Genomic DNA, 25,260 nt, shown 5'->3' with positions numbered 1-25,260 from the left:
TAGTCTCTTGCAAACCAATAATGTCCACCTGATCCTTCCTAAAGGTGTCCTTCAGCTGGGTCCGCCTCCCCGGCGCCCCCCAGCCTCGAATGTTCTGTATTAGGAACCTCATTTGGTACCTCTGCGCTTGCTCGAGCCCTTCCTGACCGTGAGCGAGGACTTCTTCCTCCTTCGTTTAGGCGCCTGGGTGGTGCACACCTCTGCCCCCCCAAAGGCCGGCACCGCCCTTGCCGTCGGGTGCGTCCCCCGCACCCTGTCATCTTCCTCTCCCTCAGACGTAACGCGTTCCGGCCCTCTCTCCCCGAGAGGTGACCCAGCCCCAGGGTCGGGCTCGCGCCCATCGAGCGTCCCTTGCCGCTCCCGCTCGTCGGTCGCGAGACAGGACTCCGCCATCTTGCGGGCCTCCGCCTCCAACCTGAGCCTACGAGCCGTGGCCGCAAGCGCCGCCTGGACACGCTCTTTGGCACGCACCACTGTCAGAGCCTCCCCCGGGCTCCCCACCGTCGGCGAAAACACAATACAACTATCTTTGACCACAGAGGTAAGATGCGAGTCAGAGAGGATGTCCAAGATGGCGAAATCCGTACCTTTGTCGACGTCCTTGTTGGCTCCCGACTCCAAGTTCTTGTCCGCGGCCAGCTGTTGCGCCCTCTCCATGATCGTCGAGGTCGCCGCGCCCTTCCCGTGCCTAGCGCTCTTGCGCACGGTGGTGGCCGGCTTGCTCGCCGTCCTCCGTGCATAGGGAATCGCCGCCGACCGTGGGCCTCGCGCCACCGGAGTCGCCTCCCGCGTCTCCCGCAGCAGATCCTTGACACCTCCCTGTCCAGCGCCATCGTCCCCCTCTTCCATACCCACCTCCAGCATCGCCTCCTGTCCCGCCGTGCCATCAGAGGCCACCTCCCGCCTCGCCACCTTAGCCGGTGGGCCCAAAGGCGGGCTGTCCACCGACCAAGATGAGAGGGGGTCCGTCACCGTGGAGATCGACGAGTCCTCCAAGCCCACCCGGCCAAGCTCCACCTCCACAGGTACCACCTGCAGTGCCTCCGGCCCACACGGCTGGGTAGAGGGGAGTGAGAAGTGCTTCGCCGCAGCCCTCAGGTTTGACCCGTATTGGTCCAGAAGCAAGCCTTCCGTCACCGTGCCTTTCCCAAGCAGCGGCGCGGACCGAGAACCCACCTCCGCCGCTCCGGCATGGCTCTTGCCGGAAGCGGCCACCGTCTTCGACTTCCCTTTCTCCGTCTCCACTTCCTTCGCCTTCTCACTGTCCTTGTTCTTGTTACGCCTGTGCTTGTTCCATTCATTGTCTGTGGAGAAGCCATCGGAGTCCTCCTCGTCATCCTCCCGGCGAGCCGGCGGCTTGGGCGGCCCCCCTGAGCCCCCAGCGCCTCCACGGGGTGGGGTCTCCGCCTGCACTCCCACCGTAAACCCCTCCCCATTCACAAACACTTGGACCGAACCCTTGATCCTCTCCGGGAACCGGCAGTGGAACCGCATACGAATTGGCTCCGTGTCCCTTTTCTTGAGCGACAACTCGTCAACCTCAATCGGCCTTCCCACCATCACAAACGCCGCCATGAGTCTCTCCTTTGTCATCAGATCCTCCGGTACCCCAGTCAAACGAACCCACGTCGACGGCAGCATCACACTCGGTTTTGGTGCTAGGAACGCCTCACGGATCTCAGTATCCGTCTTGCTCAGAGGGAGGTGGAGCTTGCCACTCCCCGTGCTCAGCCGAAGTGTCTCCCGGGAGGGGAACACCACTGAGAATTCCACCTCCGAAAGCTTACACACTTGCCAATCCCAGAGTTCGTCCACGAGGTGCTTGAGCTCGTCAGACAGCCTCTCCTCCGACAGCGGCTTCCCCTTGAAGTTGATGATGGCCGCAAAAACCTCCCCCGGTGCCTGGCTGCCCTTCAAAGGCTCCACATCAATGTTGTAGAACCCGCCCCCAGTGATTGCGTGGCCCATTGACTGAAGCCGCAGCGTCTTCCCTCTCGACGGACAGTTCGCCGACGTGTGTCCCTCCGCACTGCAAATCACGCAAAGGGGCTCGAAGGAACACTCGGACTGGAAATGCCCCTCGCGGCCGCACTTAAAGCATTCGCCGCCGACCGGTGCTCCACCCTTGGAGACGCCGGCCTTGTTCTTCCCCTTCACTGCTGGCCCCTGCGCACCCCCAGCTGCGCCTTGTGCTCTCTTGAGAGGCTTGGCCCTGTTGTTGTTGTACTGGCGGGGTGCGCCTGCGCCGCCGCGGTCACCCTGACCCGCAGCCGCCGCGCGGTCGCCCATCCCCCTGCCCCTCTGTGCCTCTTGCTGCCGCTGCCATTGCTCTTCTTCACGCCGCTGCGCAGCCTCCCGGCGCTGCTGTTCCTCCCACCACGGCGGCGGCGGGCCCCAATCGTCCCTGCCGCGCCCCTGGAGCCGGTCGTCAGCTCCCATGAAGCGGTAGTCCCCTCCCTGGCGACCACACCCCTCATACCTGCCTCCATCCTCATGTCTTCCGCCGCCGCCACGACCCGCGCCGGGTCCGCGGCCGTCGCCGAAGTCGCTCCCTTCCGAACGCCACTGGCTCCCCTCTCCCTCCAGCCTCCTCTTCCTCCCCTCGTCAAAGCCCCTGTCCATCACCGCCGCAGCGTAGGATCTAGAGAGAGGTGGTGGTGGGGCGAGTTTGCGGAGCAAGCGGTGTGGCGGCGCGCGAGGGTCGTTGAGCCGCTGCCTTACCTCACTCGAACGCGCCGCAAATCCTAGGGTTGGATCTGAGCATCCTTTCGGAAGCCAGAGCCACCTAAAACGGGTCGCCACTCGCTGTATGGGCCGCGACGCTTCCAACAGATCCAGCGCCCCTGCCTGCTGGGTTGGGCCCGGCCCAACATCCTGGGAGATCGCCAACCACGATCCCTCCACCGATACCAGCGGAAAACTATCTGGAGTGCTGCACAGGCCTTCCCCTGTTGGGCCAGACGGCCCATGGCCCAGCCCACCCGTGCAGCAGGCCGCGGCCCCCAAACCGGCAGCCAAGCTCCCGTCTTCCTCGTCCAACCTCAACCCTGGCGGCGCCGACACCGGGGATCCAGGCGACTCCGGCAGCGTCACCAGCGCTCGCGCCGCAACCAACCTGTCCCCCGCCGGTGCCGACCTCGGAGAGCGGGCAGCCCCTTCCCTTGCCCCAGCTCTACGAGCACTCGGACCACCTGAATCCCCCAGGCGACGGAAGCGCGGCGCCGCGCGCGGCCGGACCCAGGAGCCCCTGCCCCCTGGAGCGAACGCCGTCCGCCTCCCCGGCTTCAGCGCGCCGCCCAGCTCCTCCGCCCGTTGGACAAAGCCGTCCAGCATCAGCACCGTTGGCTGGTTGTTTTGCTCACATCCCACTTCCACATCTGAGGACTCCACCTCCTCCGGTCCTGACTCCGGCGAGACGTCCCCCTCCGCCTCCTCCAGGACCCAGAAGCGACCCCGGCAGCTCCCCGCCCCCGAGGTCAAGGGAGACCGCGGCGCCCCCATTCCGGCGGCCCGCTCCTCCCCGCCGCCACCACTCGCGCAGCCGAAAAATCAAAATCGCCTCCAAGTCGCCCTATCGCCCTATCGCCCTATCGCCCTCTTTTCAGCTCAAGATGATATGCGAGAGCATATTGTGCAATAGCCGTTTTTTCCCTTCTCTCCCGGCTTCGTCTCCTCTTGGTAGTCTATAAGTATGAGATGGGGTGTGAGTCTAACGCGTGCGTCGTGTGTGACGACTTAGACTTTGACTCTTGCTCGGAGAGGAGAGGAGAGGAGAGCTCCGTGCTTCTGGCTTCATCGGCTAGCTCCGGCGCTCTGTTGGAGGAGCCGTCGCTGGCTGGTTGTTCGAGGACTTGATCCGTATCCGCCCAGCCAAACCTGTAGGTACGCATGATCGTCGATCTGCTTTAATTTCTTTCTCGTCTGGTTAATTAATTCCACGCATGAAGTTAAAGATCCGTGACCACCTCAGAAAAGCCCTAGCCGCCGCTACTCAGCTTCCTCCATAGATCGGTTCCCCCTCCTCCGGCCGGCTTCGCCGGCGTCGGAAGGAGTGGGGAACCCGATCTATGAGTGGAGTTTTCAATAAAAGTAGTCTTTTCGGTAGTCTATGTTAGGTTTTTGGTCGCCGTTTTCTTGTTGGTTTCCCCGCAATGGAGATGGCATCGTCCGCAATAAGTGATCTTCGGCCTTTCGTTCGACGACGAGATCTCCTTCCCGACGTCAATGGTGGTGCTGAAAGATTACAATTATCTAGGTATGGGTGTTCAGATCTTACTTCGCCAGATCGATCTTGGATCTTTTCTCATGGTTGCCGCGAGGAGGATTATCCTCGCAGTTCTTGTCCCGATTGCTACGTCCTCGACAATGGTGATTCGTATTCTCGGCTCTCCATCAACGTCGACAAGCCGGATCGGTTTTTATTCCCCGACATACTCGGTGTTGGTACTCTTGCCGATGTTGATTGACTACTTTAATGGTTGCGCGCGTGCACGCAGCCTTGGCATTGCGGCTCAAATTAAAATTATGGGAGAACCTTCGTTGGTATTTACGAGTCCATGGTTTGTTATCTATCTTTGGCTGCCTTCAGAAAAGTACAAGATTATGTCTTGGAAGAAGAAAGAGTTTGAAGACCTCGAAGATTTGCTAGTATCTTTTAGACTTTATTTTGTAATCGCTGAAGACAGTTCATGTATCTCTACCATGTACTATTTGTTATTATGAATATATGTGGTATTGATTGTCAAAAAAAAAAAAAAAAGATCCGTGACCACCTCCGTATGTATATATATGCATCCAGGGATGTTTTTCCCAGATCGATCTTTGGATTGGATGCTCCGTATGTATCTCCTTTATGTGTGGTTTTCCCCTGCAAAAAGAAAATCCCGAATGCTAAAAAGTGCTTGGAGGCTAATTAGCTCATCTCAGCCTCCGTTTCGTGATCGTCCGATCGTACGTGTTGATCGCACGCACGTCTGTTCCACGTTCTGACAACAACCGACCTGGAGACCCAACCTGACACGCAGCACCACTTTCGCCCTTCTTCTTCCCTTCGTCGCCCCTATCCTCCTCCGCGAGATTCTCGCCGTCGAACCGGAGCCCGCCGCCTCAGTATACTTTCTGGGCGCCGCACCGCACCCATCCTCCGCGAGATTCGTGCCGCCGCGCCGGTCGGACCAGTGCCCCTCCCCTCGGTGGGTATGCGCCTCGCCGCTCCCTTCATCCGCGAGATACCCGCCGCCGGGGACGTCGGACTGGAGCGCGCTGCCCCAGTGGGTATGCGCCTCGCCGCCACTTCCTCTGCGATATCCCCGCTTATGGGCCAGTCGGACCGGAGCCGCCCGATGCACGCCCTGCAACCTCAGAATCCACGACGCCTGCAGGCCTGCGCGCGCCCCGCGGAGGCTGGCGACGCGTCGGAGCTGAGCGCCAGCGCCGGCGCCTAGTCCCTCTTGCTCCTGCAGCACAAGTGGCCCTGCGTCCTGCTTCCAACCCTCTCTCCTTCTCGCCAGCGCGGTCCACAACACCCCTGTTCTGTTCGCCGACGCCACCGTCGAGACACCGGCTACCATCCGCAGCGGGGCCGGAGGGCGAGACAAGCCAGCGGGCTGTCGCGACAACACCTTCGTCACCGACAACCTCCATTCAGGATGGCACATCAAACGTGCTTGCAACGGTCTGAAGACCTTCTGACTTGGCTCCAAAGAGTAAGCCGCCTGTGTCTTGGCGTGCATCAGGTGTTCAATGAATTGCCTTCACGGAACTGATAGTCTAGATGCATAGCGGCTCGTTCGATGTGCCGGAGGGCGAGACAAGCCAGCAGCCTGCCGGCCTCATTCAGTTTTTGTGCTAGTGTTCTTTATAGGGTAAATTGGTTTTATGCCACTCTCTATTCCACAGATTGCACATATACCATTACAAAAATTAGACTTGAGGATATGCCACTCTAACTATCCAATACTTTCACTTATGCCATTTTTCTCCAATACATAAATGTATACCGTGTGTTGTACGTACGATACCGTATACAGATCTTTTTTTTAGCAGAGCGCGGTCAACCCACCCCGCTTGTCACTTCCCCAATTCGTGCCCCCCGACGAACCCTAAAGAGGTGGAGGAGTGGAGGGCGGCAAGACTGGCCGGCGTGGCAGTGGGGGCGCCGCCGACCTGCGCCTGCGAGCCGCGTCGCCAACCTGCGCCCGGGAGCCGCGCCGCCGACCCGCGCCCCAGAGCCGCGGCCAGCGCTGCTGCTGTGTGGGGCGGTGCCGCTCGTCCCCTGCACTCGTCCGCCGCTCGCCCAGCCGCACGCCCAACGCTCGCCCGTCGCACGCCCAGCACAGGCCCGCCTCTCGCCCCGTGTGCAGGATGAATTTGGCCCGAGTTTATGGACAGAACTTCGCACCTCAGTTTTCTGGACCATATGTGCCCAGAAATGGTTCAAATTATAACAGTACAATCATATTGATGTTTATGATTTTCTGTAATTTTTTCAGATTTTTCTGAGAAGATTTTTTTCGGCCAAAATTTGACAAATTTCGAACATAAAATGTTTGTTTAACGATGCAAATCTGCCCAGAAATTTCTCAAAATGGAACAATAGACTCGTTTTAATGGTTTTGATTTTCTGAAATTTTTCCAGATTTTTCTGAGAAGTTTAATTTTTTTCCAAAATTTGAATTTTTTGAATTTTTCGGGTGCCCAAATGACTTGAAAGTGCTACCTTCCTTTTCGAAACCAGGGCTATTATGGTAAATACTACCGTATACACTGAAATCTAAAGGTATAAATGATGCCCCCCATAGGGGGTTTCACAGCGAATAACGATTCTAGGCCGTTAGATCTTGTCTGATGCTGGATCTGAGTCGTCTATTTTTTTCACAGCATGGTATAAAAGGATGGTGAAAACCTAGCCGCCATCCCCAGCCCCCAATCCCATCCCGCGCCGTCCTCCCCAATCGCCACTCCCCAATCCCCTCGTCCTGATGCTCCTGCTCTCCTCCTCCCCCTCCCTTGCCAGATCTCCATCTCTGTCTCCATGGTGTTGAACTGGAGGTGCACGGGAAGCCATCACTGTTGAGGTTCATGCCCGGCCGCCACGAGCCGACGCGTTGGGCCGCCGCCTACCCGTGAAGACGCCAAACCAAGGTGAGCTGCTTCATATCCTTGTGGCGGTCAACGGCAAACTTGGCACGGACAGCCACGAAGATCTCATGGCTAAAACGTGCCACCAATCCGCCCTCGTCGCCAACCTCCTCTCCCGTGCTCTCCCGGCGGCGTTGGCCAGCAGGTCAGCAGAGGAGCATTCTTCCTTCCTCGGCTAGACCTACAGGTTCCTCTCTCTCTCTCAATATCCATCCCCACCACATCCATTGTGCTGAAGCATGACGTCAATAGGCTAGGTGTTTCTCTAGACCATTGTCCAGAACTAAGTAATGAATTGGCTCTAAGGAACACTTTGTTTTCTCTTGCATTCGATTCATGTAAAGAACAGATTATGATGTTAAATTCTTGCAATTTTTCTGTTCAAATTTCGTTGGAATTAATCTATTTGTAATAGATCCATTTTTTTGGAAATTTTGGTCCTGAGAAGAAGATTTCTTTTTATTAAAGTTACGTAGGTGGTTTGCTTTGTAACAGATTGGAGGAGCTGAGATGGTGGAGCTTCAAGGGGAGCGCGCAGTGGCAGCCTCCAGTTGGAGCGTCAGCGGCTGCTCCACCAGGAAGAGCTCTATCACCATCCCCACACTTCTCACATCTACATGGTTGTGAGTGCATTTACCCAAGATTGAGGTTCCTCTCCCCCTACTGCTCCACTGGGGGGAGCACCGTCTTTGTCGCCGAACGCTTTGTCCTGGCGTCGACGTGGCTATGTCTACATTTGATTACCTTTTTCTCTGTGCTTAATAAAGGAGAGAAACGGATGTGTCTACATAGCGGCAATGCGGAGCTGAAACTGCTGTAAGAAGCATTATTTTCCACTGTGTGTGCCTGCTTTCCTGACATTAGTTTATATTTGATTGGCCTCAGCAATGGGTCTAAAAATGGATACAACAATTCATAATTAATGACATAAATTGTATGCCTTCAATGACTAGCAAGATCTATTTTATTTTCTTACTATATTCATGATGCGGCACCATTTTGTACTGTTTGGAAACACTTTGTACTGGTGTTGGTAGCTTGTGACTTTAACAACAGAGGATTTATAAACCCACATGTCATTCATTGTGCCTTTGCAAACAGTATTGTCAAAATAATACTTCTATCTATAAGTGCGGTACTTACTGCATAGGCAGAAAACATGTGGTCTCGATCATGTTACAGGTTGGTTATAGATTTAATGTTACTGCATTTTTTTGAGGGTGATTTGCATTGCACTGTTAAATGATACTATATCACTGTATTAAATAGATTGGCTACAGTGCAATCTAAAACTTCTATTGGAGTTTAGGAGGGTTTTAAGTTGATTTATCTCTGATGGATTTTCCTTTTCCAGTGTTCGTTTATAGCCATTTCAAGCCATAGTTTTGTAACAATATAAGAGGTGTATGAAAGTATTTATTGGATGGGTTATTTCTTTGATTTTCTCTGTAAAGGAGTTCTAAGGAGTTCTGGAGTTCGTTGGCAAGGTAACATGTACATTTTCCTATCCACATGTCCAAGAAAAGATCAAATGTTGTGAAATAGATCTGTATTATTATTGTATAAAGTGATTCATAAATATTGATAGTTCTAGATCTCTTTTCTTTCATGGGCTTATCTATTTTAAGCCTACACGGCAAATCTGCAATGTTGCCCTATAAGTCTTTCATGTGTCCGTCTTCTCTTTGCATGTTTCTGCTTCCTCCTATTGTTGCCCTATAAGTCTTTCATGTGCCCGTCTTCTCTTTGCATGTTTCTGCCTCATTAGATGTTGTATTTTAGCCTGTAGTAGAAAACACCATATAAAACTTGGGGATTTTTTTTATTGACGTTACTACTACTGCTAAAGAGGCTTAGTTGTCCACCCAAGAAAGACGATTAGGCAAAATTAGTGAGTGCGGTTCATAATGAATTTAATAGAACACTAATCGGCATATCTATATAATGTATTGGTTTCACTAGCTATGCATGGGTTCCTATATGTGTGTGTTTTACTGGACGTTTTGATATTTTGAGGGATGTCGGCGAACAGTTCTGATCGTGCTGGTACACCTGGAAGGGCAAGTACACCTAGAACGTGTGCAGAAGATTGTCTCTTGAGTAACCAATTATGTTGCTATTTCATAATTTATTCAGCTTTACCACAGGTTGAAACCGGGCATGTCTTCACTTGCTACATAATTTATTTAGCTTTAAGTTATTCGTGCCAGTGACTGAAACTTGGTGCCTTTTCTAGGGCAATTGTGTGTCCTTAACTTCCTGGGACGGAGTTAATTAAATTCAGTTTCAACGATACCTAGAGGACCGAGGAACTTGAGTACTCTTGGCACGTATATTAAAGATCTGTTGTGTAAGTATGAGGTAAATCTCTCTTGAACTATAATAGTCCTAGATTTTGGTCTATGCGTTACTTTTCAGTTGCTTGCAGTATTGTTGGATTCCTTTTCTGTCATAAGTACATGTCACCCCGTTTAGATAATCCTTATTGTTCTTTGGCATATATATTTCATTGGAGAAATATAATATAATACTTAGATGGTTGTACTCCTCAATGCATCCAGACCAGCAATATCAGATGTAATACGGTAGCTGTCACATTTTACTAGAGTTTTTACATGCACTGGTTGTTAAATCTTCTGAAGTGATTGCTTTTGAATAGGTACTTGTCTTATTAGCTATAACCGAATCAAGTTCTTTCTTTCTATTTTTTATGAGAAGGAAATAAGATGCCATAAAAGTCAGTGACAAGCCTTCCGTTAAACCATAGTTAAAAATATCTTCAGGCTATTGTTTGTTTGTCCCATTGATTTATTTAGTTAGATATATCACGTAGAAAATTTGTGACAGTTCTTCTCTTTTTTGCAATCCATTTATTTTAATAGAGTCTATGGTAACAATATTTTTTGCTGTTGAAGCTTGGATGCTTCTGGTTTTGATGAAGGTAGAATAAATTACACTAGGATAAAATAAAACAATAGAGAGCCCATGTTTGTTTGTTTATTTGCAGAACGATTGAATGTTATGGTTCTCAAGAATTTGTGTTTTGTAAATTGTATTCTGTACTTTACATTTACTTGCAATACAGAAATGGTTTTCCTTTGGACATTTATATTCATTTCTCATTTGGGTTTGGTTCTTCCATTGTACTCAACAGTCAGATACTCTCCCTGTCTATGTGTATTTTCTACTATTTTTCTCTCCAATTTACAGGTAGGTCGTCGATATCTCCTTCAAATATAAATTCAATCACTACATGCAATACTGCCCTAAGTTGTATGCAGGTAAAATATTATGGATTCACAGCTTTGGTTCGTTGAAGTGTGAACAGTTGGTTCAGTATTATATGGAGCATGAAATGTATACATAGTTTGTAGCATTACTATAGGTGAACACCCACTCTATTTGATTTCTTCATGTGAATTACTGTGGCCAGAGTTAAAAGATATAAAAACTTTATTGATTTGCAATTATGCAATGCAGAGATGGGAGAATGGACGACTCCACCTCCTCCAACCTCACCTCCCATCGGCGCCCACAGTGGTAAAGTAATGCATGCAGAGACGCCCAAATATGCTGAGCCGAGGTGAGTCGATGTCAATTTGCAATAGGTGTTTTTTTTCCTTTCATGAATCTTCATGTGCCCACACATATTGTATGGATGCGATGCCGCAGACGCATATAGTGATTTATTACTGTTAACATATGAATTTCCTCTTCTTTTGTCGATCTCCCATAGGAGAAGTAAAAGAGAAGGACCAATTGTTGTGGTCGATTTGTAGGAAAAATTCCTTTTGTGCTTTAATTGAAACTTGTTTTATTTATCTATTGATATAGAAAGCAGTCAAATTTCATTCCCTGTTTTCTTATGCTAATTCTAGAGCCTATAAAGATATACAACTTAAGAAATGCATACATGGTTTCATCCCAAAACTATTCTCTACATGAGTCATAATGCAGCGTTTCTTTTTTGTTTCTCATGTGGTCAAGCACTCAGCCTGAGTAGGTCGAATCTCTTCAATTGATTTGGCATGTGAGCTCCTGGCCTTCTTTTATGGGGCTCTGCAATATTTGGTCTGCGTTTTGTACCCTTGTGGGAGTTCGTCAAGATTTTGTATGTGACTAGGGTGTTGTTTGGAAGGGTTTCGGTCCTACTGTAGTTGGGCGTCCTACTGTAGTTGGGATCTCTTGCAGAGTGAGTGACTTTGGTTTCTTTGTTGTATTTGAGGCACCCATACTGGCTTAAATCTTTGTTATCTCCTTCACTGATTTTAAGGATTTTAGTTTCATGTGAGGTAGTGGAATCTAGGCGTTTGCAGAGCGTGTAATGTAGTGTTCTGGAGTAGATATCCCTCAGTTTCTGGGTTCCTAATCATTGCTTGGTTCATTTTTCGCTAACTTGTGTCTTACTTTAAATTTTAGATTGTTTTATTTGCAATGGAATGTCAGCTTTGTTTTTGGTAATATGTTCGCTTTAAAGAGTTTGGTAATCTCAACCCTACAATGTTTGTGTCTAGAGTGATTATTTTTACTTCCTGATATCATTTTGATGCTTGTAATCTCCAGTTTGACGGGAGGCGCTGAGCATTAATCGTTCCGCTCCACATGTTAAATTTGTTTGTTCGGAGAAATTAATGTCCTTGTTCTTCCATGCTAGATTTTTTTAGTTCAATACAACGACTTGTGCGTTCTAAAACCATCATCGAGATGGTTCAGGACATCAGGTGTTATTTTCAGATTTTCAAAACAAACCTTGGAATTTCTAATTAAAATAAACTGATGAGTTGCTATTGCCATCTCCGAGAAGGATATCATTCTTGCTTTCTTGGATAGATTTATATAACATTCAACTTCACAATTTCACCTTTTTCCAGGGGACATAATCATACATTACTATACTGTTCGATGAATAAATCCTTACTGACTGGACTTCTGCCGAATTTTGTAATATAAATGTCTGATTGAATTCTACATAGTAAGACACTTCAATAGTTGGACTGTTACTGGAAACTTGTGTTTATATGGTGTTAGAAGGATACAATAATTTATGATGCATGGAGTAGAGTATTATAACATTGCTAGCTTGAAATGATAAACATTGGACTGTTCAAGTGTTTGGGTGCAAGTTCAAGTGCTTTTGTTCCTTCATCCTTTGGGAAATGATTAATTATCTAACAATGAGAATATCAGTGGAGTGGCAATCCTGATGGTCCGTCCGTTCCATTTTGTAATGCATGTTTTTAGTCTATTTCATGAAATAAGATATTAGAGGGAAGTGACCATGGTAGCCAATGGTATTATTATCTAGAGAATATGAGAGAGAACAGTCAGTATGTATGTGTACTCATAAATGCTGGAAATAAATAAATTAGTAAAAGAGAGAGAAGAGTCGTCAGTTCTACATGCAGGTGTTATATTCTAAATGATTGTCAAATTTATATTTTTAAATGGATGGAGGGAATAGCATTTAACTGTCAGACAACTCAGCTATGTCCAAATGGCAGATGCAAGTACACGCTTCTTGATGTGGATGTATATGCTGATGCACTCTTAGATGTTGTGCCTTCTACCTAGGCCCTTCTGTGGTAAGTATCTTAAATTGCTCGCTACATTGTTCTTTATTGGTATGAACAAGTAGGGGCCAATTGTTTAATTTTGCTGTAGGAGCATATCTACAACCAGGAATCTAATGCTGGAAGTATGTACATGGCAGTACTCGATCAGGGAGCTGAGCTCTAGGTGTCTTCATATAGCGGTAGCAAGTGTCGAGGGCTCAAACTACCATCTGCAGCTGCAAATATGGATGCAACTCACTCAGCTTAGGTGTCTGCATATAGCAGCAGCAATTGTTGAGTGCTCAAACCACCATCTACAGCTGCTGCAAGTATATATGCAACTCATTTAGCATAGATCATATCATTATGTTTTTGCTATTGCCACCTGGTTCTATGTGCTGCCATGGCCAGAGGTTTCTTTTATGTATTTGTACTGGTCTATAAAAATGTAATGAATGTGTTGAAGGCTACCTAATCGTAACCTATCGATGTGATAAAGGGTTATGGTGTCTATGTCTTCTTTTTTTTAGTTTTGCTTCTTCAGTTTTAACTTATTTGAACGGGCAGAAAGAGAGAAAGCGAATCTGCTACACAGCAGAAAAATAAATCTAAAGCATGGTTGTTTCAGCTAGCTTTTTTGTGTGTGGGTGTTTCAGCTAGCTTGATGAAGATAATTCAGACCTCATGCATATATAACAAGTTCAATTTTACTGGTTTAGGAAAGAGGAACATACCAGTTGGTAGGACATCACCTCATTCACCTTCCATTTCTGGTTGTCTACTCTCTGCCAAAATTTGTGCTCGCAATGAGCTAGATCTTGATCAAAAGCAGAGTCCTATCACTGCGTGTATCAATAGAATGAAGCTTCAGTCATTTGGGCAAACACAAAGAACAAATCTCAGCATGCTGCAAGAACTAAAGATAGCTCACAACAGCTCTCCCTTCAGCTGACATAAAGGAATTCAGAATTCCAGGACATAGTACGAATAGGATTGAACATCGGTGGCTCAGGAAAAGGAGCATATCCCGGCAGCCCCGGCCCGGCCCCAGCGAGTCGTCCGCGTTTCCGTCATCGGGGGAGGGCGATGCATCCATGCGCATTGGGTCGTCGTGGGTGCCGAGGAACAGAAGCGGTGCCGAGATGTTCACGGACGCGGGCGCCTGGAACGGGAGTGAAGCACCGAGGCTGGTGTGATCTATGAAGTTCAGATCGCGTGGCAGAACAAGCCCATCAAATCTGCAGCCCACCATGACAAAATCACCCAACTGGTTCACCAAGAAGAAGCAATGCAAAGCCAAACAAGAAAGGAAAGCAAGCCCGTACATTCTTTCATGCGTATTTGCGCGCCGCAGCGAGGATGTGGTACGCCGCAACGAACGCCGTCAGCTCGCAGCGGTCCGATTCGGGCGCCTACGCGTCCAAGCGCAAGTAGTGGTTCATGGGTGTTACCGCCCCATGATGCAGCGGTGGAGCATTCCAGCGTTGCCCGCGGAGCCGGGCCTGAACGGAGAGCGCCGAGCAGATGATGAGTGAGGGAAGGTCCTTGGCGCGCGGGGAGGTAGCGACAAACCGGCAGGGGATTGCTCGGAGAGGAAGAGCAAGGTGGAGGGGAATGGACCGGGGAGGCGGTGATGAGGGACAGGGCAAAGAGGCCGCCGGTGATGATAGAGAGAAGCATGGCATGAAGACATGAAGTAGATGCCTCGCCATCATTGTTGCTCGGGATTAAGAGAGAGAAAGGAATAATCTACAGAAAGAAGATACACATACCGAGGGGATAGTCATGTAGACGACAAATATGACATGTGGGCCATTGATATATGTTTGTGTGAGATACTAACTTCATCAAAAAAAAGTGTCTCACTTTTATCTAGATACAATATATGTACTATTCATTTATATTTAGAAAAAAAATAAAAACACTTATTTTAGACGAAGGGAGTATAAGTGAAGACCCTGGCTATAGCAGCAATTCTATATTTGGGAACTATCTAAGCGCCAACTTATACCGGGGTCAATAACGAGTGTCGATTTCTGGGATTACAAGTTTGAACGTGGCCGCGCAGCACCATCCCTATTTGGGAGCGATCCAAATGCCAACTTATATTCAGATTAATAAATTTAGGGGGCTGATTTCCGGAATTACAAGGTTAGGTTTGATGCCAACACCTTTTATGAACTCGAGATCTTTTTTAGACTTACTCCTGTATTTTTATTTGGCTGCTAACAATACGGCCTTGGCTGAGGAGTGTCCCGCGTGGAGGGTGGTAGCAGGGAGACGCACACAAACAAGGCTAGAAAGAGGACGAGCTAGACCCAATGCCGCCCACCAGCAACCAATTCCAGTTGTCGCCTCCCCTCCCTACCAAACAAGCTCAGAACAACAAAAATCCAATGGTGTAGGTGGCCAAGATTCCCAACCGATTCACATTGTTAGTTGCTATATACTATCTCTATCCATAAATAGATGTCTTAGATATGTCAAAATTTAGATGTATCTATACACTACATCCAAATTTAGAAAAATTAAAGACATCTATTTATAGACGGAGGGAGTATAATATATTCTCTCCTTTACACTGGTTGTATATTACTCTATTTATAATTTCATACAGTTCACTATGTTATATATAAGATCTAAAAAAATATTATCACTTTTACACCTATACACGAGTTTCACGGGATCGTGCGCCAAGGCGCACTTTAAAATCTAGTACATATAATTCTTGAACAGTTATCCTTTGAGGTGTACAAAGTGGCATGGATGAAGGTATTGAATAGTTAGAGTGGCATATCCTCAAGTCTAATTTTTGTAATGGCATATGTGCAATCTGTGGAATAGAGAGTGGCATAAAACCAATTCACCCTTCTTTATATATGACACTGCATACTTGGTTTAGATGATTCGGTACTGCGTACATTTAGTGTTGTTCTGTTCTAGGCAACATGTTAGACGAGAAATGGCCATGGTTTTCTTTTCATATGCCTAAGAAAACCTGTATGTTGGAAGCGAAGTACTGATTGTCATTGAGTACATATTTATGGGGCTATGAGAACACTAAAAGGATGCACCATTGGGATTCCTGTTGCAGAGATCGATGAGCTTTGCACCTGAAGCATTTTAGGTTACTCACCTGGTTTCATATTATGTTGCTTTGTGCATTAGAGAATCACCCATTTGCGCATATGCTAGTGTTTTTTTCTGTCAGGGACAATGCATACACTTTTCTGTATGAATGCCTTGCAATACTTACTACTACAGAGATATTTTCTGAAGAGCCAGATTAATTGTGGCAATTGTGGCCTTCATTTTATTCCTCGTATATCATGTGCATACTACTAAATATTGGAATTGTGAGAAATTTTCTTGTTTTCGTAGATCCCTGTGTTTGTATGATTCTAGGTTTTGAAGGCACTTGCACTGATTCGTTTTCATCATGATGTTTTCTCATATATGCTTTTGTGAAGTCAATTAGGGGGTTTCATATTGCTTTATATGATCCAGATTTTTAGAAAGAAATTATCAAGTTGTTTGTATCATGGTTAAGCACCAGTTTGGTTGATCTGTCATGTGCCTAAAATGTTCATCACCACTGCTAGTAGTCCTTGTTCTAATAGGTAAGGATATGTAATCAGTAAGTTACATTTTGCTTCATGCCTTGAATTACGTATGTTCGTTTATCGATAACATTGTTACGCATTGATTAGTTCTTTTTTTATCTACATGTATCATCTAACTTAGTGGAAACTCAGTCTTTTAGCAACATGATTTAAGATGGCTATTGATTTTAATTATGTTTCTCTGACATCATATCTATGTTGTCTTCTCAATCTAACCAAGTCGTTTTATCTCAACATGCTTACCTTAGATTTTTTTGCATTTTTATCAACCTCTTTGCTTATTAGTTGGTTTCTGATTTTGATTAATTTACCCTGTCATTATAACTAAGTTGTTTTCTCAATCTAACCAAGTTGGTTTTTTTCTGCTATTTTTTGTCAACCTCTTTTGCTTATTAGTTGGTTTCTGATTTTTATTAAGTTGCTCTGTGATCATAACTAAGTTGTCTTTTCAATCTAGGCAAGTTGTTTTTTTGTGTAATCATGCTTTACCTTAGACTTTCAGCTATTTTTCAACCTCTTATGTTGATCATATGGTTTATGATTTTGATTGAGTTGATCTTTCATAATAACTAAGTTGTATTATCAATCTAACTAAGTTGTGTTTTACCACCTAACCAAGTTGTTTTAAAAGCCACACAATGTCCCAAATTTTCATTATGATGTAATTAAGTTGCTTATATCAACATGCCTAATTTGTTTCTACCATCTAAATAAGTTGTTTTTATCACCTAACCAAGTTGTTGTACAAGCAATGTCCTAAGTTTCATGATATAATTAAGTTGCTTCTATCAATATGCTTAAGTTATTTTCACCATTAACTAAATTGTTCTCATCATACAATGAAGTTGTTTTACAAAGAAATGTTCTAACTAAGTTGTTGGGAGCTAGTCGATCGTGGGGTATCGCAGAAAGCTCTGCGGCGGAGACCAAGAAGTGCGCGTCGGTGTGGGTGTTTTAGCGGCCAAGATCTAGCGGTGTGACAGCCGGGTGCTCGGAGATTGAGGATCTGCGACATGATTTGACTACATCTTCTACAGAGGTGATTCCCTAGGAATCCCATATGCTCCAACCCTTCAAGTACACGTGATTTGTTCCGGTAAAAAAGCAATTTGTACTTCCTTCCTACTTCAGCATGTAGAGGAGTCATACACACTAGTGCTAAGTTCCATACACACTATTTCGAAGTTGCATATACTGTTTCTAAGTTGTATACTCATAGTGCTAAGTTGCATACTCCATCCATGAAGTTGCGTACCTCTACATGAGAGAAACAACAACTTATTTTAAGAACCTCCATAAAATATAGGTATAGCCTACACCAAATCCAACTTAGTTTCACCCCGCCATCCTTCGCCCTCCATAGTTTTAGAGCCCTGACCTACCACGGTTCGGCCAGGCTCCGCGGAGAGTTGGGCACCGTGGATATCAAAGCGACGTCCCTTTTGGCTTCTTACAGCTTATGTTGCGCCTCGTGTAGTGGCTCGCGGCATCGACGACATCCGTGTTCATCGAGATGGAGTTGTACCTCGCGGTGGCCGACTGCCACAAAGATAACAAATTATTTTTTCACGCATGTGCTAAGTTATATTTTTGCCGGAGGTATTATTGGTTCCATAGATGAGCTAAGTTGTATTTTTGGTAAATCATGCTTGTAGATAGTAAATTGTTACTTCACGTGTACTAAGTTGCATAAACATTATTGCTGAGTTGTATACCCATAGTGCTAAGTTTCATACTTCATCCGTGAAGTTGTGTACCTCTACATGAAAGTGACAACAACTTATTTTAACCGTCGGGAACTATAGCCTACACTAAATCTAACTTTGTTTCGCCCTTCCATTGTTCGCCCTCAACACTGTTCTACAGCGTCAACCTACCACCGTCAACCTGCCACCGTTCGGCCTGGCTCTGCGGAGGGTTGGGCACAGTGGATATCAAAGCGACATCCCTTTTGGCTTCTTATAGCTCACATTGCACTTCGTGTAGTGGCTCGCGGCACTGGCCACATCCATATTAGTCGAGATGGAGTTGTACGTCTCAGACAACGAACTCCACGAAGATAACCAAATTGTTTCTTCACACATGTGCTAATTAGTTGTATTTTTACCGGCGGTATTATTTGTTCCACATATGAGCTAAGTTGTATTTTTCACACAATAGATTATCCTCTCACACATTGGCTAAGTAATGTTTGTATACACTTAATTGTTGCTAAAGATCGCGTCCTAAGTTGCATGCCTATTATTACCAAGTAGCATACCCTTAGTGCTAAGTTGTATACTCCTAGTGCTAAGCTGTGTACCTTATACTATATGTAAAGCTGCATATCTTTGCACGAGAGTGTAACAACTTTTTTCAAGAAGTGACAATAATTATAGCCCGAACCAAATGCAACTTAGTAAGGATATGGCTGAAATTTAAGAAACCACATGCATCAAGTTTTTTTTTATTAAGTTGCATCCATTTACAAACAAGGTTGAAAGCTGGATCAAGCAAAGTTGCATGTTAGCGATGATATGTTGCATTTGCCGACGTTAAATCGTTTCTTCACACACATGTGCAAAGTTGTGCACTATTTATTATAAAGTTGTATCTTAGTTGTACTAAGTTGTCTACCTAGGAAGCCAAGGTACCAACGATACTAGAAATTAGAAATTATGGTAGGCGACTAGTAGTCCAAAGTTATGGTTCTAGTACTATGAAGTTGATGGTTGTTATTTCTAAGTGCCTATCTAGAAAGCTAAGTTGGCTACAAACTATATGAAATAATGTAAGCAACTCTTTGTACTAAGTTGTTTTTTCACAACACTAAGTTGCTTCTCAAAAAAAAAAAGTTATTGAAACATATACAAATGGGATCTAGTTTCGAAGATATTACCGCGAGAGACACAACGGTGAAAACGGATCATCATTCCGACATACGGTTTAATAGTTATGACTTTTCTAAAAAGATGTTGCATGTAATTAAACGTGCATGTTTTTATTTTGAGGGGATTTAAATGTGCATGTGATGTCCCGTTTGCTACACTTTCTATTTTTAGGGTGAGGGCTAGATTGGACAAACCAGCCTCCGGAGGCTCTCTAGTCGCGTCCAAAGAAAATTATGTGTGGTTTTCATCCATGCACGCATGAGGCATTTGGTTGGGTAGGTAGATTCGTAGCAGCAGCCAGGAAAGAAAGAGATGGATTAGGGGCCGGTAGTTGAGGTTGGAGGGAGGCGTACGTGATTGAGTTGAGAGAGAGAGAAAAGAAGGAAGATGGAATCACGGAGGGAGGGACGAGCTAATCGCGGAGAGCCCGCGACGCGCGCTGCTGCCAGGCTGGCAGCATGCACAAGGAGACTTCTTCTCGCGCCGTGCGCGCATGTAGCCTAGCTCCGGCTTCGATCACGCACGTCTCCTTGGATTTTTCTTTAACCTTCTTGTATCCTTTCTGTTCATTCTCCCGAAATAATGTGAATGCTGTTATTCTGCTTTTGCCACGGCCCTTTCTGATATACCGGTAAGAAGGCCCGGTCCAGAGCGCGGCACCATCCCGATTCCTGAGTTGTTATAAAATCACTGTAACGCGAACAAATCAGGACTAGGGGACGGCTGAGGCTGAGGGCTTGCAGGCAGGTCACCCATGGCTACCCGGAAGGAGCTCGAGGCGTTGGAGAGGACTTTTCAAGAGAACTCTTTAGATCCGGAGGAGGACGAAGACGACGAGAAGATGCGCTGCGTGCTGCCCTTGTTCTATGATAGCAAAGAGGAGGTGTGCGCGGAGATTGCGGCGACGGCGGCGGCGGCGGCTGAGAGGCGGCGGCGGGAGGCCGAGGAGAAGGCACGAGAGGCGGAGGAGGAGAAGCGGCGGGCGGAGGAGAGGAAACGGCTGAAGGAGGAGGCCGTCTGGAGGCGAAAGAAACACGAAGAGGTCTTCAATTCGATCCGCCAGTACAATACCAAGACCAAGCGTGTGGAGTATATCCGGTTCCCCTTCGCGGATTTCTCCAAGTTCAACCTCAACGAGATATGTATGTCCAATTATTACCATCTGCATCCCCTTTATTCGATTTTAATGAGCAACTCGATTTATTTGTCTGGTTTGATCTTCAAGTCTGCCTGTAATTGATACTCCCATTGCTTAACCAAAGTCCTCATCACCGCAACAAAAACCCAAGTCCTCATCCACTAACTACCAAATACATCAACTACGGTAATTTATATCTATTTTTTCGCAAGTAGCTCTTTTATTTGAATTAATGTGCGTAACTCAGTCTCCAGGGTTAGATAAGCCTATGAGTATATGAACCACTCATTCTCAACAAATGGAGAATTTGTTATTTACCCAAAACTTCACCATCCTTGGATCATCTACCAAAAGTTTACTATACATTGGCAAAATTTCCAGCAAGAACTTGAAAGCAAAATAAGAATTGAGCAGGACCCTAACTGAAGCTGTTCACAAAGCATTCAGTCTCTGGGATGGCATCCACGTGTTAACAAAACTCATTCCTCGAAATAGGCTTTCGCCCCGCTATATTAATATAGCAAACGACCCGATACAACGAACGCGTTGGGGCCGCAGCACAACCAAGCCCAAAAGAAAGGAAAGAAAAACTAATGCCGACACCGGCATATCGACGAAAACGATGACGACCCGCAACCGCTGCGCCCTCCGGAGAAGTACCACCACGCTCCTAGCACGCCGATGCGCCGCATACCAAGCAACACCTTCACCAAGGAGACGACGATGACGCCGCTGCTGCCCGGACTAGTCCTAGGGTTTCCCCCGGTATGCGGAGGGGATTGAGGAGGAGGTACACCCGACGCCCTTCAGGAAGGCAAGGTGACACCCGCAGGCGTCACCGCATCGGTGTCGAGCATGCCGACAGGGATTTCTCCCGACCCCTAAACCGACCACCCTAGACGCTCCGACGTGCTCCACGTAACATGCCGCCCACCAGCACACGCCACCACGGTCTTGTAGCCATCCTCGCCGCCTAACTGTGGTCACAGGAGCAGGGCCTAGAGGAAGAAAAGGGATGCAGCGGCGACGGGGGTAGCAACACCGCAGCCACGCGGGAGGGAACTGCCTCCACCGCCTTCGCGGTAGCCGACCGGACGAGGCTACGAGGCAAACCAGGCCCGAACTGGCCCGCCCGGATCCAAAAGGGCCCGCAAAGCCCCGCTGCTACGCTGCAGCTGGCCGGCCGAAGTGCCGCCGCCGCCCACCCACCGCCGCCCTGCCTCCTCTTCCTCCAGGGAGCGCCGCCGGCGTGCCAAGCGCAGAACGACCGCCGAGCCCCTCCGGGCCCCGCCTGGGCCCAGATCTGGGTCGAGCGGGCCCTGCCATGGCGCCGCCTGCGCAGCTCCGCCGCCAAAGGCCGCGCTGCCGCCCCTCCTCCCACCCAACGTGCAGGTTCCACGCTGCTCCGTCGGACCGACGCCCGCCGAGTTGCACCGCCGCTAGCCCGAGGTCCCCGCGCCCCCATCTTCGCGGCGGGTAGAAGCCACCCTGCTGCCGCCGGCACCGCGCGGGCAACGCCCGGCGGCGGCAGGGGAGGGCGGAGGAGGAAGACTGGGGGGGCTTGGAGAAGAGGCGCGGCCCGGCCGCCGCGGGGGCGGCGCGGGTCACGGGAGGGAGGGTTTTGGGGAGGGACGCGAAAAAAGGTCTGTGCTGTAACAAAACTCATGTACCAGCGTGCATTCTGTTGTCAGCAACTAATGATTGACTAGCTTTTATTTTTGTATACTGTGACTGGACACTCACCACGTATGTCATGTATACCAACAGGAAGAGTGAGACCACCAATCCTTGGTTTGATTTAAAAGCTGATTGACAACATTGCAATAAAGAAGAATATGTACACTAGATCTATCCGACCAAATGAAGGTGTTCACCATGGATAGCATTCATAGGCATATATGTATAGAAAAATCTGTAATAATAAGTTCACCAAAAAAGAAAATAGAGCTGCGACGAGTGTACATCACAAGAAAATTTAAAATATAGTCAAGTTCACACATCACAAAACGATCAAAGAATAACGAGTTTTAATTTATTCTCCTCTTCTTCATTAGGGTTCTGGTGTAATTCTTATTTTGCTTTTATGTCCTTGCTAGTATTTTGCCAATGTTCAGTGAACTTTAGGTAGATGATCCAAGGATGGTGAAGTTTTGGATAAATAACCAATTCTCCCCTCAACAGAACTTTGTATAGAAGAGCATTTTAATTTTGCACTTACCTTGTTTCCCCTTGTACGTTCATTCTCCCAAAATAATTTGAATGCTGATGCTTTTGCTTTTCCTGCGGTAGTGCCCGTCTTCATTTTTTTATACATGGACATTTTAATTTTTCTTTGACCTTGTTGCATCCTTTCTGTTTATTCTCCCAAAATCATATGAATGATGTTGTTCTGCTTTTGTTTCCGCAGCGCCTATACTTGCCATGAGAAACACTGGCAAGCAGATACGCGACCGTGCATATTTTAATTCTATAAATGTATTATCGGTCAAGATAGTTTCCTCAGACAAAGGCTTCCCGCTTAATGTATATGGCAATATTATTCTTAGAGTCAACCTCGACAAGAAGTGCATTTATCTCTTCTACCGCCCGACCAGAAGGGATTCTGAGCTCATTAATTCAGAGGTACAACATTTTCTCAAAAGCCTCCGATTGGCAGTTTGCTCAACAATGTGCTCAGTTTGCTTGCTAGTAGACATGCGCATGTGTTTTTATAGTCTGTGGAACACATTTTAACTTCAGATGAATCATTAGCACTAATTATTATTGAGATAAAATGTAAGTAAAAAAATGATGCTTGTGCACATCATATGTGTTGCCACTTGGCAGTGTGTGAAAAATTGGCAAGATTGATGTTTGGTAGGAATAGATTATATTGTTTGGCTATTTGGCTATAGTCTAGAACATGATATACACAATATGTCTCACCTAGCTAGCAGATCACAGTAGCTGCTTCTTACTGTCATTGCAGCAGTATTCTTGCTCACCACTAATCTATTATATATTATTTTCATAGGATCAATCATTGATCTTAACTGGCCCAAGTCGAGGACTTGTCTTAACGGACTATATTTATATTGAGGTCGATCTTAAGATTAAGCTTGGCCAAGAGAAGGATAAACAACTTAGCATAGGATTGCTTGACATTGATGGCCGAGTGGCTCCTCGGGTGCCCACGACTGAGGTTCAGTGCTGCACCCTTGAGAGCAGCCTCAGCACCGTGGAGGTGAGATATGCACTAGTTAAACAAGCAACGGAGGCTACTGTGGAATTTCAAGTTCTCAAGGGAGATTTCAAGGGCAAAATCACAGCTCACACCACAAGAATTCATGATAGGATGTTGCTTCATGATAGCAGAGCTTGTGGTGCGGTGACCTCTTCTGATGGTAGTCGAGTTATCGAACTGTTGCGTCGTGTCCTAGCTGTCTGTGTGGATGAGGTGCTGTTTATTTCAGCTGAACCTGAAGGTGTGGATACCCTTGTTAAGAAATTTACTCCATCCCTCAGTGGTTCCCAGAGTGATGTATTTGATTGGGGTGCCGTTAAGTTAGGTGTGAAGGTAACTTGGTCCGTAATAAGTTTCTAGATTGGATTTTATCTGTACAGTTCAGGGATGTAATGGTTACCGTTGTACTTTGTTCCCATGGAACAAAGTACTGGTATGTGCCCTCTACTGTTATGCACTGTATGTTGAACCACAAATCATATGTTGTTACTGACTGGTCTGGGTCTCTAATTAGACTTTTATTTATTGATGTTGCCTCTTAGCTTTTCACTCCCTAGCTTTATTGCTGCTTCTAGCCCTTTCTGTTTCCTGCCTCATGGCTTACCACTTCTCTGCTAACAAGCCACCCAGCAGGCAGTCAGCTCAGAAAAAACCAACCCAACAGGCGGCAACAACACATACAACGCTTTAATAGATGGCTCACAAACAACTGGAACCATTTGCAACATTCGATGTATGACTCCCAGGTATAAATAGAGGAAAGATAGCAAATGCTTTATCTTGATCACTTCAGTATTTACATGTTTTTGGTTCAATTCTTGTGACTATTACGTTGACTGAATTAAGATTCTGCTTTCAAAAAAAATGGAAGGCTCGATGAGCCCAGTTTTGAATTAACAAAACCGTCAACTGGCCAGGAGTTAGTAAGTAGAACATGTGTCACAAGAAAGAGATGCAGCATTTCTTCTGTTATGCCTTTTAATAGAAATCGATTCTACTGTGGTGGGTAACGTGGAAAAAAAAAAGAAAGAGATGCAGTAGACTTGACAAATCAGTATGAAAAGCAGACCAGATACTCTTATGTTGTTGGGGGGGTGACCCCCGGTATGCCAAAGGCATGCCAAAACCGGATGGTTTAGGCCATCGAGGTACCGGTTTAATGTTCATACCGGAGCCCGAAGTTAAGGATTTGGCTAAGAGAAGCTAAGCCGGTATCCCCAAGAGGGGTATACCGGAACCGGGTAAAGAAGACACCGGGCTACCGGAAAGAAGAACATGTCGGCAGGACTGGTCAAAGATTCTCTCCAGAGCTAGAAGACAAAGATGAGCTAAGCAAAGTAGCTTTAAACGAAGGGCTGACGATAAAGAGGAGGATGACGATGAAAGAAGCCGGAGGACGTCAGCCTCCCCGATTAAAGAAGACCCCGGTGTCATCTACGATTAAAGTAACTATGTAAAGTAGTTTGTCTAGTCAAAGATGCCATTAGGGTTTCTTGCCCTCGTAAGCCACCTTCTCCCCTATATAAGGAGAGGGGGCAGCCCTCTTCACGGGCACGGACACATGTACACATAATTGAGCCTTTGTACTGAGAAACTTGTAACCTGTGAAGATCAATAAAGAAGATGATCTAGAGCGAGTTCTTCCTTATGTCTTTCTTCTTCAACCTCTAGCCTTGGCTAAGTTCTTGAGGAAAACATCCGGAAGTTCATCCCA

The 25,260-nt window shown here is 46.9% G+C and overlaps 1 protein-coding gene and 1 long non-coding RNA gene across 7 annotated transcripts; both read left to right on the top strand.

The window, feature by feature from the left end:
* Positions 1–6,937: 6,937 nt before the first annotated feature.
* Positions 6,938–13,179, top strand: LOC124676753. Of its 6 annotated transcripts, none has more exons than XR_006993781.1 (5): positions 6,938–7,327; positions 7,636–7,956; positions 8,495–10,525; positions 10,621–12,722; positions 12,802–13,179. It is a non-coding gene; the product is annotated as an uncharacterized LOC124676753 (long non-coding RNA). The 6 variants fall into 6 exon arrangements; XR_006993780.1 differs by having other exon boundaries at positions 7,636–9,287; positions 9,377–10,525; XR_006993782.1 differs by having other exon boundaries at positions 7,636–9,501; positions 10,295–10,525.
* A 7,058-nt stretch (positions 13,180–20,237) lies between these two features.
* Positions 20,238–23,947, top strand: LOC124676752. The gene is made up of 3 exons (XM_047212783.1): positions 20,238–20,327; positions 22,731–22,945; positions 23,337–23,947. The coding sequence occupies exons 2-3, from the start codon at positions 22,745–22,747 to the stop codon at positions 23,904–23,906; spliced, it is 771 nt and encodes a 256-aa protein (XP_047068739.1). The 5' UTR covers positions 20,238–20,327; positions 22,731–22,744; the 3' UTR covers positions 23,907–23,947.
* Positions 23,948–25,260: the final 1,313 nt, after the last annotated feature.

Source organism: Lolium rigidum, chromosome 7 (genome assembly GCF_022539505.1).
Source record: "Lolium rigidum isolate FL_2022 chromosome 7, APGP_CSIRO_Lrig_0.1, whole genome shotgun sequence".
NCBI classification, from domain to species: Eukaryota; Viridiplantae; Streptophyta; class Magnoliopsida; order Poales; family Poaceae; genus Lolium; species Lolium rigidum.
The sequence above is the reverse complement of the archived record's forward strand: the minus strand, read 5'-3'. Positions and strand labels throughout refer to the sequence as shown.